The sequence below is a fragment of the Phacochoerus africanus genome, chromosome 15 (genome assembly GCF_016906955.1).
Source record: "Phacochoerus africanus isolate WHEZ1 chromosome 15, ROS_Pafr_v1, whole genome shotgun sequence".
Classification (NCBI taxonomy): domain Eukaryota; kingdom Metazoa; phylum Chordata; class Mammalia; order Artiodactyla; family Suidae; genus Phacochoerus; species Phacochoerus africanus.
Window position 1 is genome coordinate 20106526 of NC_062558.1, and position 15452 is coordinate 20121977.

The 15452-nt window shown below is 45.8% G+C and overlaps 1 protein-coding gene across 5 annotated transcripts in view; it reads right to left on the reverse strand.

Moving 5' to 3' along the window:
• Positions 1-1768: 1768 nt before the first annotated feature.
• The window catches only part of CLCN3 (chloride voltage-gated channel 3), a 90475-nt gene continuing 76791 nt past the window's right edge, over positions 1769-15452 (reverse strand). For 3 of the 5 annotated variants that reach the window (XM_047762545.1, XM_047762540.1, XM_047762541.1), the window contains 3 exons: positions 10045-10261; positions 6148-6223; positions 1769-4356 (listed from right to left, as the gene is read on the reverse strand). In XM_047762545.1, the coding sequence (XP_047618501.1) occupies positions 4198-4356; positions 6148-6223; positions 10045-10261 (452 nt within the window). In that variant the 3' untranslated portion in view covers positions 1769-4197. The remainder of the gene's footprint in view (positions 4357-6147; positions 6224-10044; positions 10262-15452) is intronic. The other 2 variants (XM_047762542.1, XM_047762543.1) reach the window with 1 other exon arrangement.

The following is a 15452-nucleotide window of genomic DNA, read 5'->3' on the forward strand; positions in this document are numbered from 1 at the left end:
ATCTTTGATTAAAACAACTGGCTTAGCTAGAAATTCTAGATTCCTTTAACTTTGCTATTTGTTGAGCCAACAGCCTCAAATGTGTTCTTTTTTTAATTTGCCATCTTGTGATCAATGATAAGGATTTCAATGGGATTTCCTATCAAGGAATAAAAGGAGACCAAAGAGTTGAGGTTTTCATCCATTCCTACACAAAGCTGAGTGCATCAGAGCCCAGACTGGCAGCTCCGGTGTAGGAACGTGGTTGTGAGCATCTTCCTAGTAGCCTAGTCTCAAAGCCCAGCAACTGCGGGAGAGCAGGCCTTCCCAGGACAGCACTGGTCAGTGACTGAGAAGCAAGCCCCTTACAACCCACACACCTTCCTCTCTCGCCTTCTACACTGGAGGCCAAAGGCCTTTGGAACCTGGATTAGAGGTACTTTTCTCTCCCATTCAATAGCTACTATGGCTTCCAAATGCCACCTGCTTTCCTGCTCATCTTGTGTCTGGGCCTTTTCGTGAGTAAAGCACTTTGACCCAGAGTTTAACAAAATACTGACCCACCTCAAATTTAGCTAAGCTCACACCTGGAGCTGAAGTGTGTTTTTTTCTATAGAACCTCTCAAATGCAATGCAGAATGGTGCGCCAAGGAAAAAAGTGGCAACCGTCCCAAGGACACATAGCCCTGCAGCAGCTCAGATCTTCCGGGCTGGAGGCCATCTGTCCAAACTGTTCCTGTCACAGTGCCCATAAGGCCCAGTGTCTGAGCAGGTGGCCCTCTAGTACCCTGACCTCACAGTTTCCTCTCAGAGACAGACCAGCCTCTCCTTGTCATCGCAAATTAAGTCCAAGGGGGAGCAACCTGGACTCTTCTTCTGATGTCATGTGTGGCCGCGGGGGCTGGAATACTGACTACATAGCTCAGACAGGGCTCCCTTCACTCCCAACTTAAGCCTCACCCCCACCCCACCGTCAGCAAGTCCCGTTTGTTCATCCGAAGGTCCTGACCACCCACTGGCCAGTCTCTTGACTTCACTCGACTGCCTCAGGTCCCCAACACCCTGACCCCAGCTATTCCCAAAGCCGCACACCCACACTGTCCCACCTCACCAGCTTGACCAGCATGTTTCACTCAGAATCACCCAGTCCCTACCCCAGCCTCACACTGGTTACCCTCCAGTCACATGGCCTGTCTGCAACCACAGGCCTATCTCTGTTGCCAGGTGTCCCTACAACAGAGGGACACCTGGCTCCTGTCCCCCACCAGCTGGGGTCCTGCACTAACTGCACATGGGAGCCATTTCAGCAAGTGTGCTCCACACCAATGGGGAGGCTGTCACCCTGTGTGTGTGTGTGTGTGTGTGTGTGTGTGTGTGTGTGTGTGTCCCCACCGGAGCCGGGCACATGCGATGCTCAGTGAGTGAAAGCGGCAACAGAAGGTCCCCCGACACCAGGAGTCTTGATAGTTCAAGCGTTGCCACCACCTTCCAGGCAATTCTATGAGCAAAGCTCCACATAAAATTTTCTTTTTGGCCACGCCAGGGGCATGTGCAAGTTCCCAGGCCAGGGATCAAACCCAAGCTACAGCAGTGACCTGAGCCTCTGCATGACAACACCAGATCCTTAATCCATGGAGCCAACAGAGAGCGCCTCCACAGGAATTCTTAAAAACATATCATGCAAATCACTTCATGTTTTCTTTCTTGTGACAGCAGAGTGAGAGCAGCTGTCACGACGCGGTGTCGGGCCCTCTGCCACAACAGAGGGAATCAAAGGCCAAACCACACGTTGTCATACAGGTTTTAATAGGTTCTCTGATTGACTCATCACAGTAACCACTTTTACTGTAATGATATGCAGCTTTACTACACTAGTATAAATAAAAACATAAATACAGCTCTAGGCAACATCACAGATTAACGAACTCAGCATTCTTCATGAACGAAGGGAAAGCAAAGCTGAATCAGGAGATGCCGACACCTGTGCCCGTTCTCGTCGCACTCCTCAGGAAGGGGACTCCAATGCAGCTCCTGGCCCTACTAGATCAGCCAGCCGCACACATCCTGCACATCCCATGCGGCTGGAAAGCAGACACACCTCGACGCAGCAGGAGGAAAAGTGGAAAGAGCGACAGAGACAGCAAGAGCTCAGAGAACACACCGCCTCCCACGTCTCAGCAGGAAGATGCACCGAGAGAAGCCATGTCCCCCAGGATGCCAGCCTCTGCAGCAGGACAGGTGACGCAAAAAGGCCTGAAGAGAGAGCCACGGGCCACCAGCCCACACCCAGTGGGATGTGGCGAGGCCGCGGCTGTCGGCGCACACACCACTCTGGTCAAGGGCAGAGCCTAGGAGCCCCTGCTCGGTGAGGACTTGCCTCCAGGCGCCAGGGAACAGGCACAAAATACTAACTGTGGGCAGAGCAACACTCAGAACGCGTTGCCAAATGCCAAGGATTCCGCTCCCCTTTCCACCATCATTCTAATACGGCTTCATGATCTTATGAATCGTCAAGATGGTAAAGATCTTCTGTGACCTCCCAGATCTTACAGATATATTATTATTAACAACTAGGAAGGGAAGAAGCACTTCCAAGGTGTAAAAGCAGCTCACTGCCAGTTGTGTTTCAGAAAATGTCTGCGGGTAATTTTCCTCCTCCAAAAATGCATAATCCAGAATTTTTAGGCCACTCTTTCAAGTAAACTGCCTTTGCCAATAATAGTGAATTAATTAAGACCATGATTAAGACAGATACTTCCATAACCAAAAAATCCAAACTCATCCCAGGACATTTTCAACTCACCCTGCAGAAAACTGCACTGTGGATTCAAATATCCCAGGACACAGGGTGTGACCGAGAACACAGGGCCAGTTCAGAGAACATTTTAGCTGCCACCTCCGCAAGGCCATTGTTTTCATTTGATTTTTCTTTTTAAGGTTAACACCAACTTTTGGTTTTAATCTGTAAAATGATGTGTAGTGTTTCCATTTTCCAGTTAATGAGTCAGAATGGACAGGTCAGAAGACCCCCTGGGGCGACAGTGCAAGGTCAGAGGCGTTTCTGCACCGTCTGATCACAGACAAGAAACCACACCCACAGCTCAAATCCTTGCTCCTACTGTAAACTTGATTCCTAGCTCCATATCTCTAGTCTGAATTAGTCTATAAAAATCACATTAAAAAGGTAAAATTATTTAAGTGCGATATTAACTGATCTGTATTTTATAAATTTTAATCCATAAAAATATAAATAAGAATGGTAAATTTTTAAGAAAGAAATATACATTTAGTGCAAGTTATGAATTACATTTCTTCTTCAGTGTCAGCAGTAAAATACCTTGAGGGAGAAAAAAAAAAAGACTGATCTAATTTCAAGGAAAAGAAAATTCCAGTGTTTAAACATGCAGTTCAAACCAGGTACAGCTAAACAGAGTATTCCTTCTCTTTACTGTCAAAGCAGCAGCATCTGTTTCCTTACGCTCAACAGTACTTGTGTATCATAGCAGTTTTAGAAATAGAAAATTTGCATAAGACCAGGTCACATTATCCATGAAGTCAGAGCGGGAAAAAGAAGAAAAAAAAAAAAAAGGCAAAACATTTCAGTTGATTCTGAACCTCGGCGCACAGGTGAGCGATTTCCATCCCCAACCTTGCGCTGGTGCATGTGACTGCTCCATGCACCTCATGACACCACAACTACACGGCTCAGGGCACAGGAAACACTCCCTCCTGTGATGCAACCTCAGTCAAACCACAGCATCTCAATATGAGAAAGGCCTGCTTCCAAAGGTGCACAACTTAAAGAGGCTTTGTTACAGCGAGCGAGGGAGAGAGAGGGATAAAGAGAGGGAGAACAAAAGCTCATCTGGAATGTAGAAAGGTAATGCTTTAACTATACAATTCATGAGTTAAACACAACAGTTTTGATAAAAAAAGGGCAAGACCTTGCAGTCTTAGAGATGGCTCGATGCAGAGGAATCCTCCGGACACAGGGCCCCACGGCGCAGGTCTGCTGCTGGAGGCGAGGCCAGGCCCGTCCAGGCCACTGCATCCATCGCAGGCTGAGATGACCGCTGCCTCCCTCGTTTCATTCTCTCTCTCCTTTCCCTCCCCAACAACTCCTCCGTTCCACCAGCATTCTTTGCAAACCACACTGCAAAAGCCCAGCTTTTAAATTTCCTTTCTCCTGAGGGAGAAGAGAGCCGGTGACCCCCGGGGTTAAGGAGCTGTGCTGTTCAGCAGGCAGGCCTCCTCCTCAGCCTCCTCCTCCTCCTCCACCTCGGGGCTCAGTTGAACATTATCGACGCGGGGTCTTGGTTTGCCGTCTGGGCCATATGACGGAGGATGTCTTTTTTTGTTATAATACCAAGGAGGCGCCTAGAAAGGATCAATAGAAGGTTGCCGTTAAAATTAAAAGGAAAAGAAAAGAGAAGCTAGGTCCACAGCTAAATCCTTTCTGTTGACAGGAGCAGAGCAAAGCGGGCAGCCTGATTCTGTGTTTGCAAAAAGCACTTTGTAGGTAAAGGTAATTCAACCACCCTGCAGCCATCCTCTGCCGGAGCGAGCATTGTGGTCACTAACAGTGCAGTGTCCTTCCCCCACCCAGACCCAGGATAGCAGTGGAGCGGCTCTGGTTAAAAGAGGCAGAGGAAGTTCCTGTCATGGCTCAGCAGAAACGAATCTGACTAGTAACCATGAGGATGCAGGTTTGATCCCAGGCCTCGCTCACTGGGTAAAGGATCCGGCGTTGCTATGAGCTGTAGTGTAGGTCTCAGACCCAGCTTGGATCTGGTGTGGCTGTGGCTGTGGTGTAGGCTGGCAGCTGTAGTTCCGATTAGACCCCTAGCCTGGGAACCTCCTATGTGCTGTGGGTGCAGCACCCCCCCCCCAAAAAAAGGGGGGAGCAGAGAGGGGAGCAGGGGGCTAATCCACCACACCAAGAGAGAAGCAAAATGTCTGAGACCAAGGCCCTTCGAGAGTCTAATCTTTTTAAAAACCAAAACTAATAATTTAAGGATTGCCTAGCTGTACACAGAATCTTCATGAAAGCACAGGCAATGGAGATAAAATGCACATAAAATGGTCAATATAGACTTTCAATCCCAAACTTCAGAACCCCATGAATAAATCTGTACGACAACCCTAGTTTCTAGTGCAGTTATCAATGTTTTCCTGTTTTGCTTTTGGTCAAAAAAGTTAATAGTGCTTTTATGAAGTCTGAGGCATTAACACTTAATTGAGAGAGAGGTGAAGAATCGGGAGCAGGCAGCCCTGAAGATTACTTATCACCAAGAAGCAGAAAGCAGAACAAGTAGGAGCTACTTCCTATCCTGGGCAGTAAGTCGATCTTAGAGGACACATGAACTTATGAAGTAGCAGCACAGACAGGGCATGTGACCAGTGCTATAGTAGTGAGCAAACCCCAGCAGGTTCCACACAGGTCTGACAATCGCAGGGCAAGATAATTCCAGGCATTAATTGCTAAAGCCGGACAATTTACAGGGTAATTCAAAATTTAAATCTTTAGTCATGAATCCACTAGGACAAAAAGCCAGTTAAAACCAACGCCCTTGACCCTAAAAGCTGCTAACTGCATTCTAGAGACAGCACCCAAAGAGCCGCGGACCCAGGCACTGTGGATCTGCAGGTGCGAGGGGAGCCTCAGAAAATTGACTCACAGACATTCACACGTGTGCTCTGCTCTGTGGGCCATCAAACCCATCTAACTGCTGGCGACCCCAACATCATTCAGCTCGGTGACAAGCTCACACGAGCTTAGATTCCCCTGAGACTACAAAAGACTAGGAAACAAAAATATAGAAGGGGCTCGGGGTCTGAGTGGACCAGGCGTCCGCGAGGCTGGATGTTTGCTGCTTCACTGTAAGAATGTCCAGGAGATTTATGCCTCACCTGCCACTGTCCACACCACCTACAGCCCTTACGTTCACCTGCTGCTCCTGGCTATGGATGGGACGGTCCCCGTCCTCAAGCTTCCCTACAGCGGGTCCCCTGGCACAGACACGGACTGGCGTGAGGGCCAGGGAGATTAACAGTCCCCAAGCTTCATGCCTCCTGCCCTGGCTGGCTAAGGATGGGCTGGCGGAATGAGTGGTGGGAGGGACAGTAGCAGCGCCTCCCCCGGGCCCAGGGAGAGGCTGCTGTGGTCACCAGGGGCTCGGTGCGCAGTGTCAGCTCCTCCAGGTGGGCCAGCATGTTCTTCCTGGTGATGATCCCCAGGACGGTCCTGAAACAGACCACGGGATGCTAATAACTGCGGGGAAGACAGACTGGAAGGAGGTTCAATCACAACCGAGAATGAGGAAAAACCACAACGTGAACGGCAAGAGAGCCATTTCTAAGGAGCTTTAGAAAAATAATCACACACATGACCTGAAATCCCAGGGCCCACTGCATAAATTCTTCAGACTTTCAAAAGTGATAGGACACTCTTTTTAAATATTGGTGGGTGGTTTTCTTATTTAAGTTAAAAATCAAAACTGTACAAGTTCATAACGAAGACGACTACCAAAAACGTACAAAAAAAACTATTAATACACAGCTATAAAACTCTGAAACGTGGTTTCATTTTCAGCGTTCCTTTCTTAGAGGAAGGTGTTTTCTAACTTCTAAACCATCACCATGTGTTGCTACTGAGTGGACCCACCTCCACAGGGAAAAGGTCAGAGGAGGCTTAGCCTTCTCAACTCGGGTGATACAGCCTAAGAAATCCCCTGGATCTTAACATGATTTGGAATTAAAACCAAGGACAACGCCCACTAAGAAAAGCTGACCGATACATGCTTCCTAATTTTCAGGACCCACTAAATGCTACTTCTTAACATAAGCTTAATGAGATGGGTTTATGATCAGGGGTCAAAATGATTTTGACTTTGTACATTGTTAACAAACCATTATTATACACCGAGCAAGAGGGTGGACAAATTCTCATGAGGATGCTTGAAAATAATTTACCTGCTTTTGCTTATTAAAACAAAATTCTGATTGCTGCTTTTATAATGGAAGTAAATGAATTCAACTACAATATACGACAATATAGAGAGCAAATGTCAACTATCTTAAAAAGTGTTCATCTTTAAACTCCAGAAGGCCATCCAGCACGCCTTTTAGGGAAACTGGACACCCCCATTATCTGGTTAAGTCAGCTCTGTGTCTGCTGCCCAAGAACAATACCTTCCTGGAGAAGGTCCCCAGGGGACCAGTCAAGGGCTCTGGTCCTAAACCAGCCACCGAGGGGGTTGCATGGGGTGGGGGGCAGGAAACAGGGAGGGTGGGAATGGGAAAGGCAGCAAAGGGTTCTAGGCTAATGTCTCCTGTGTTTTGTTTTGTTTAAATAATGGACTGATCCTTAAGAACAAACGGATCAGTTCTCAGAGCATGGGAGCAAGTTTCTCTCCAAAAAAGCTCAAAAAGGGTACTTCATAAAATAAGCACTCACTCAGATTCCTTCTCTTTTTGTTTGAGGTAAATTCACTTGCTTGATAGTTGGAATCAGGGTATGTACAAATCTTGACAATTAAGTAAAAGAATTCCAATTCACTTCTTACTCATTCTTTTCTATACAGTTACATGCCATGATTAATCTCAGTTAAGCTCTACCAAACCACAAGGTACATAATGAGGACAAAATGACAGCTTTATAGATTTATAAAGTAATGTCTGCATTTACAGAGTAATAGCCCTAGAAAGGAGGAAATACATACATTCCTTTTTCTAGTTACTGGAGAAGAGAGACTGAGAGGGATGAGGGCAGATCAACGCTGCCTGTTAATTTCACAAGTGCAAGGCAATCAACACAAAATGTGACGCATGTAAAGACGATGCTACTGTTTCTTTGGGGGCCAAGGATGACGTACGAGGAAACTGGGCAGGACCCAGAAACCCCCATCTCAGGAGCACTTCTGCCTCCCTCCATCCCCAAGAGGGTGCATGTGCAACTAGATCTGGAAAATCTTGTACGCTCTTTAGGCCTCAAAGAAGTTCCGCAGTAAAGAAACCTCAGCTGTGTTTAATCCAATGCTTTCCAAACTCTTGTAGCCACAAAACCCTTTCTGAGTAATGCCCGTGAGCCTCCTGCTAGTCCCACCAAGACTAAAAGAGTCCGAGAAATTCAGCTAATTGAAGTAAAAACTGTGGGGAATCTCCAAATCACACCCCCACCCCCACCCACTTTTCTCCTTTCATGTCAGGCTCTAGACTCATCTTTCCCCCAAAAAAAACATGTAGTTATTTTCCACCTCTAAGGACCCAGTACAAAGTATAAAATGCTGACAATTATCCAGAACTTTAGACTCTCCACCAAAATGCAGATGATATGACCTCTCTTCTTTCTATATGTGTAATCTATTTTCCTTGAAGGACAGAAGTAAGGATAATATAATCAAAGCAAATAAACATATTCCTTTAGAAAAAGCCACCATCCCCCCGCCCCCCCCCTCTCTTAGAAGAGGCAGGATCAAGCAAGACTTTCAGCAGCTGCCATGCATCCCCAGCACCTCACTGCTTTCAACAATTACGCGGTGACGGTCCACACACAGAGCTCCAGCCCGCACACAGTGCACCAGGACCCAGAGCGGCATCCACACCGTGGTTATAGAGAAGGCAAGACCCGCCAGGCGCAGAGCCACAACACAGTCAGTGTTTAAGACAATCCAGCTTAGCTTCCTTCCAACTGAGCCTTTTATAATTAAAAGAACCCCAAAGCGGTAAAGCTTTATGAAAAGGTACTACAGTTACAATGTACTTATCAAGTTAAAACCAGAGAAAATACTTCACTGCATATATTTCTTCTCCCATCAGTATCCATGGTATCTGGTAACTTCAAACCCCCTGCCCTTAATCAGGAGCTTTATTCCTCAAATCACTTATTCCCTGTTACCTGAAGTTATCTTAACTGGTCAGCACCATGAAAATACCTACCACAGACCTAGTTACTGGGCTGTGCTGTTTCTACTCCTGACCAAATATGGGCTAACACGCTGTCCCAAAAAATAGCAGTTCAAGAAAGCGCAGAGAGGAGTTCCCTATGGCACTGTAGGTTAAGGATCCAGCGTTGTCACTGCTGTGGTGCAGGTTTGATCCCTAGCCCAGGAACTTCCACCTGCCACAGGTGAAGCACCGCCCCTCAAAAAAAAAAGAAAGAAAAAAGAGAAAAAGAAATCATAAGAAAGAAGAGTTCCTCCACCAGTCAAGGACCATGCAAAGGCCAGCAGGAGACTGGCTTCTGGGCTGGAGAGCTACTAGATCTCTGGATCCCTGAGCTGTGCTGCACCTTCTCAGAGGCATAAAGGGGTCCAACTAGCAAATGTCCACCTGCCCTCCCTCCTTTCCAGAGAGGGGTGGTGTTTATCATCTGCACATTCTGTACAAAGCACCTTTGTAAGGGGCTGGATCCTCTGAGTGTACAGAGCTTCAAGCAGCCCCAGGCGGCGCAGGGGAAGAAGCCCCTCCACGCACAGCCAGACCTGCCATCACCAGAAAGAGCAGCACAGGGGGAGAGCAGCCGAGAGGAGGGGGAGGCAGGCCCCAGGCCCCTCTGACACCTGCCAGATCAAATTGTCCCCTGCCTCCTGTGGAGCAGCAGCGCAGCTTACATGTAAATGGCAGGAAAAACAATGCATACATTTTAAATACACAAGTGTTTACCTGCCAGAAGTTTATTTAAAAGATTTGTGGATGGAAACCACAGAAAAGAGGAAACAGGAGCATTTGCAAAATGTTTTTAGCTAATTCACAAATTTCATTTAATTATATATTACTTCCTTCATTACATGACCAAATAGTAAATAGAAAAATTCTAAAAGTTAATGCTCTGAACATGAAATACACAAAGAGCAGAGGTTTCTGCAGGGCTCCAAGCACTTCGGCCGTGGCCCTGAGGAAATGCCCTGGGCCCTATGCCCAGACACTGCCCGCCTCCCACCAGCTCTGACGTGCTCCTGACAAGTGACACTGTCTGCTGTGGCAGAGACCTGCAGGCCTGACTGGGAGGGAGCAGGCCCTGCGACAGGGGAAGGCACAGCCCGGAGAGGATGTGGACGCACTCACCCGTTGTGGGTGACGAGGCACTGCCGGAGGCCCAGCTTGCGGAAGATGTCCACCACGATCTCCATGGGCGTGTGGTCGGTGACCGTGAACGGGCTCATGTCCAGGATGCTGCGCAGCTTCAGCGGTCTCGGGCTCTCCGCCGGGAGCGATGGTGTGTGCTGCGCAAAGCACACTCGGGAGCTGCCCACGATGCCCTCCTGCTTTTTCCTGGCGCTTTCTGAAGACAGGGAAGACCACAAGTTAAACACTGATAGCTTTTCTTTCTCTTGTTTTGTTTTACAGGCAGCCTGCTTATTCAAGAGATTTAGAAAAATTAATGAATGTCTCCCAAGACTTTGGGTCCCTGCCTTTTTTCCTATCTTCCTAATCAAGAAAAAGTTGACCTAAAAGCCAGTTAGCAATTTCTTATAGTTGAAAGAATTAGAATCCACCAAAACCAAATCACCTTCAGGAAAGAAAAGTACTTTGGGTATAATTACATCACGGGATAGTTTTCCTTGCTGTTTTCTAACTCTGGGGACAAGGAAGCACTGGAACACGGGACTTTCAAAGTCTCACAGATAACAAGGGCACCGATTACCATGGGAACCTGTACCCAAGCAGCCTGCCTATGCTCCAGGCCACTCCTCCCACCGTGGGAATGGCACCACAGGGGACTTCATCTTGTCCCTGCTGCAACGTGCTATCAACCTCCCACCCCTGTGGACCAAAGAACCCTTCCTCTTTCTAGTGTCCAAGCTTAGTGCTCCAGGCGAGTCACTAGGGGGATGAGACCACAGCCACACTCATGACGCACAGGCTGACTTTTCAGGTCTTATCTGCAAAGATGGTTAATTCCCCCTTGCAGGGCTTTGCCTCCACTGCTCCTGCCCTGAGCCTACCTCCACGGCCATCTTGGATGGAGCGAGACAAGTGGCCAAGATGCAGAAAGCTGCAAACGAAGAACAGAGACTACAGGATGGAGGAAACCCACAAAATGGGGTGAACACACAAGACAAATGAAATAGTTTATGTTCCCATCTTGAGTTGGTATAAATTCAAAACTGTGTACAAATATAGTATTTGTCATACTGAACATATTTTGAACATGCATTTTGCTACAAAAATATTTGTCAAAATAATAAGCATCCAACCTAAATGGAGCAGAATAATAAGCAAAATAATAAGCATCCATCCTAAATGGAGCACAGCCCGCACACCAACACTGCAGCTTTCCAGGCCCTGTTTAACCTGCTATGGCCTGCAAACAAGAAGGCAGGAGGTAAGTTCCACTAAGTGCGTCCAATGCCTAAGAAGGGCGTGGACAAGAAAGCCAGAATGGTTTTGAAAAGCGCTCCTTAAGCTGCTTTTAGCCCACAGAAGCATCTGGCTAATGGCCTGTGCAGGGTGCTAAGTATGTCAGCATGTATGGCAGTTAAACTAACCCCAATCATCAACGTGAAACACCTTGGAAGAGCAAGGTGAAGGTACGCTGAGAGACTTAAACACCTAATGATAAAACAATTGCGGAAATTTTTAGAAAAAAGCAATTATATCTAATTGATTCGTTTACCTGCTTACTGGAATGTTCTCAAATACAAGGCACAAGGATAGGGGACATTCAACCTCTGAGTTAAATTTGTTATCTGAAGAATATCACTTTCACATGAATCCAGTAATTATTTTAAAAAGCACACTCACTGAACACTTACTAAGTGCCAGGAAATCTGCTAGGTTTTTTTTTGGAAAATAAAATTTTTTGAATGCCATTCATTCAAAGGCCTTTAAGCCAAAAGTTATCATCAGAGTTTTCACTTTATTTTTATTTTTTGTCTTTTTAGGGCCGCACGTGTGGCACATGGAGGTTCCCAGGCTAGGGGTCAAATCGGAGCTAGAGCCGCCAGCCTACACCACAGCCACAGCAATGCCAGATCTGAGCCACACCCTGCGACCCCACAGCTCATGGCAACACTGGATCTTTAACTCACTGAGCGAGGAGAGGGATTGAACCCGCATCCTCATGGATACTGCTAAGCCACAGTGCGAACTCCAGAGTTTTCTCTTTCTGACAAGATTCAGACTTTTTCTAGGAGTGCACACATTAGTTACACTTCCAGGAGAATGGGAGTGGTTCTATTCCAAAGAAAAATTTTATAAAGTTAATACAAATTTTACCTCCAACTTTTAATATAAAATTATCCCCCCCCCAATTTTTACATTTCATTGTTCCTATTTGTGTTACTATCAAGGGATTAGATTCTCAAAACTCACAAAGAAGCAAGGTACAAAGCTGTCTGGGAGTGCCCATCGTGGTGCAGCGGTTAACGAATCTGCCTAGGAACCATGAGGTTGCGGGTTCGGTCCCTGCCCCTGCTCAGTGGGTTAATGATCCAACGTTGCCGTGAGCTGTGGTGTAGGTCGCAGACGAGGCTCAGATCCCGCGTTGCTGTGGCTCTGGCGTAGGCTGGTGGCTACAGCTCCGATTCGACTCCTAGCCTGGGAACCTCCATATGCTGCGGGAGCTGCCTAAGAAATAACAAAAAAAAAAAAAAAGTTGTCTGTCCCCTTCATTTTTAACCATATGAAACCTGTAGTGACAGGTTCTAAAATAATCACCAGGGCATCTCCAACTCTTTCACTTGTATTAATTTTAGAAAGCAAAAATCTCTACATTCATAAAAGATGTTTCAATTAACTGAGCAGGTACAAAGTTAACTGTAGCTCCTACAAAGAGATCAACAAAAGGCTGGTCCACAGACTGCAGTTCATACTCGTGTAAATCTTTTTTCAGGGTCTAAGGCTAATAAGAGATCCTCTCTCCCAGGTGCACAAGCTAAAGCTCACTCTGAACAGAAGACAGTGGCTGGGGAGAAAAGCATAGCGAGAGACGTGACCACACCGTGCCATGTCCATTCTAATCATGTTCCATATGTCAACAGTATTCACGTTCTCATACATTAACCATCTCCCTGTAAAACTCACAGCTCCTAAGAAAGACACAGAAAGGTGCAAGTACACTTCTATACCTTCAGGTGGAAAACAGGAAGGACGTTTCAATTCACCCTATAAATATTCTCAATATATGCTTCATTTTAAACAAATCACTTGCACAGCTGGACACAAAAATGCAGGAGGAATGTCTCTCTCCATTGGACTAAACATGAACCTGGCAAGCTGTCACTGGGTCCTGCTGAGAGTGCACAGCATAACCACTATGGCCACTATCTGAAAACGTCTTACAAAATTACAAGCACACTACTCTCTGACCCAACACTTCCACTTCTGGAACTTTCCTACATCTGTGCATAAGCAAAACATCAACTACACGAGGTTATCAAAAAACATGAGGCAGCAATTTTTACCACAGCAGAACCACATTAAACCACGAGTGGGAGGGAGGCTGATTGTAAAAACTCTGATGCAGCCCATGGTATGTCCACTCAGTGGACTGCTCTGCAGCTGTAAAAAATGAAAGCAGAAAACCTCACACAAAAGATGACCGAGATTTGCAAAGACGACTGAGAAAACACTCTTGAAAAACAACAAGCTACACAACAGCATGTACTGGATAGCATGGTACAATTTGTTTAAAAAAAGTAAAAAACATACATACATACTTAGGAAAGCACAGAATGATATCCACAGAAAACCTAAGAAGCCAAGCAGACGGCTGCCTATGGAAAGTTAAACTGGTGACCATGAGGTCATGGGTGAGAGCTTTTTCACTATATACTTTTCGTCTTCTTGAACTATGTCAACATACTATCAATACATAAACTAAAAAAAAGGAGTTACCATCATGGCTCAGCGGTTAAAGAACCCAACTAGGATCCATGAGGATGCGGGTTCAATCCCTGGCCTTGCTTAGTTAAAGTTAAGGATCCGGGATTGCCATGAGCTGTGGTATAGGTCGCAGATGTGGCTCGGATCCAACGTTGCTAAGGCTGTGGTGTAGGCTTGCAGCTATAGCTCCAACTGGACCCCTAGCCTGGGAATCTCCATATGACGTGGGCACAGTCCTAAAAAGCAAAAAAAAACAAACAAACAGAGGATTTTGGAGTTTCTGTCGTGGCTCAGCAGTTAGGGAGCCTGACTAGCATCCATGAGGAAGCGGGTTTGATCCCTGGCCTCTCTCAGTGGGTTAAGGATCCGGCATTGCCGTGAGCTGTGGTGTAGGTCACAGACACGGTTCAGAAGTGACATTGTTGTGGCTATAGCATGGGCTGGCAGCTACAGATCCAATTGGACACCTAGCCTGGGAACCTCCATATGCCACAGGTGCGGCCCTAAAAAGACAAAAAAATAAATAAATAAAATAAAAAAACTGAAAAAATAATTTTAAATAACATAAAAACTCCAGAGTTTATAAATAAATTTTGGGGAATCTTATCTTGAGTTTTCTCATTCCTGGATATAGCATATAGCTCACTAGTTAGGCATTCTTTTTTGTCCTTCGATAAAGTATTTCATAGAAATACATATATCAATTACATATTACATCTTATATATAATATGTATTTTAGCATATTATAATAAAACCTAGAGTACAGGTCTATTTTTTCCCATTCAAAACAAAAACATTACCAAAATATATGTTGGTAAATACTTAAGGTGTGTTAAAAAAGGTCACCATGTAATTAACCTTTTTGATGACACAATTTGGTATTTCCTGTGTCTAAAGTACGCTACTCCCTTAAACGGACACTTGCTATCCTAATACTCTATTTCTCAAGACAGTAACAAAACTTTTAAAAGTATATCCACAGAATCAATGGGAATGTAAATAATTCTTAACTTTACAACTTTCCTCTTGTTCTTTTAAAAACCTGGGCTTTTTCCTTTAAACTTTGACATAAATTTCAACTTTCTAACCCTTGTCTTTTTCATTTTTTCATTCCAACTTTCTGACTTGTCTATTTAAACTTACAGAGTAGAAAGGGAAGCACAGAAACTCCTCTCTGACCACAGGGTGGCTGCAGTGCGGGCCAAGAAGCTCAGGCACCTGTTCACAGCCACACCAACCATATGCTGGGCCTTTCTAGCAACTACTATTCTATGGCCTAAAGAGAAACTGGGAATGATGGCCTTGCTAGGCTCTGGAAAAGCCTTCCAGAGATGCAGCTCTTTCCTTAACTAAAATGGATAGTCCCTATGGGCTCTTTTCTTTCTTCTTGCTGCTTTAACAGCTCTTATAAACTAAGTGTCCAGGCTGAGCTGAGAAACACTCCTCATTGACATACCTAGTCCTCCCACTTCAAATGGCACAAGAACTGAAATATTCTACGGTCTCTGTAATAGCGAAAGAGGTTAAGTTGGAGGGACATGGCAGGTTTGTGGGAATGACCCTGGGGACAGGTGAACACTCTACCTTCTCAGCTCAGATCTTCTAATGTACCCTGGGGAGTTTCAAAGCAAGGCCTGGAAGACGA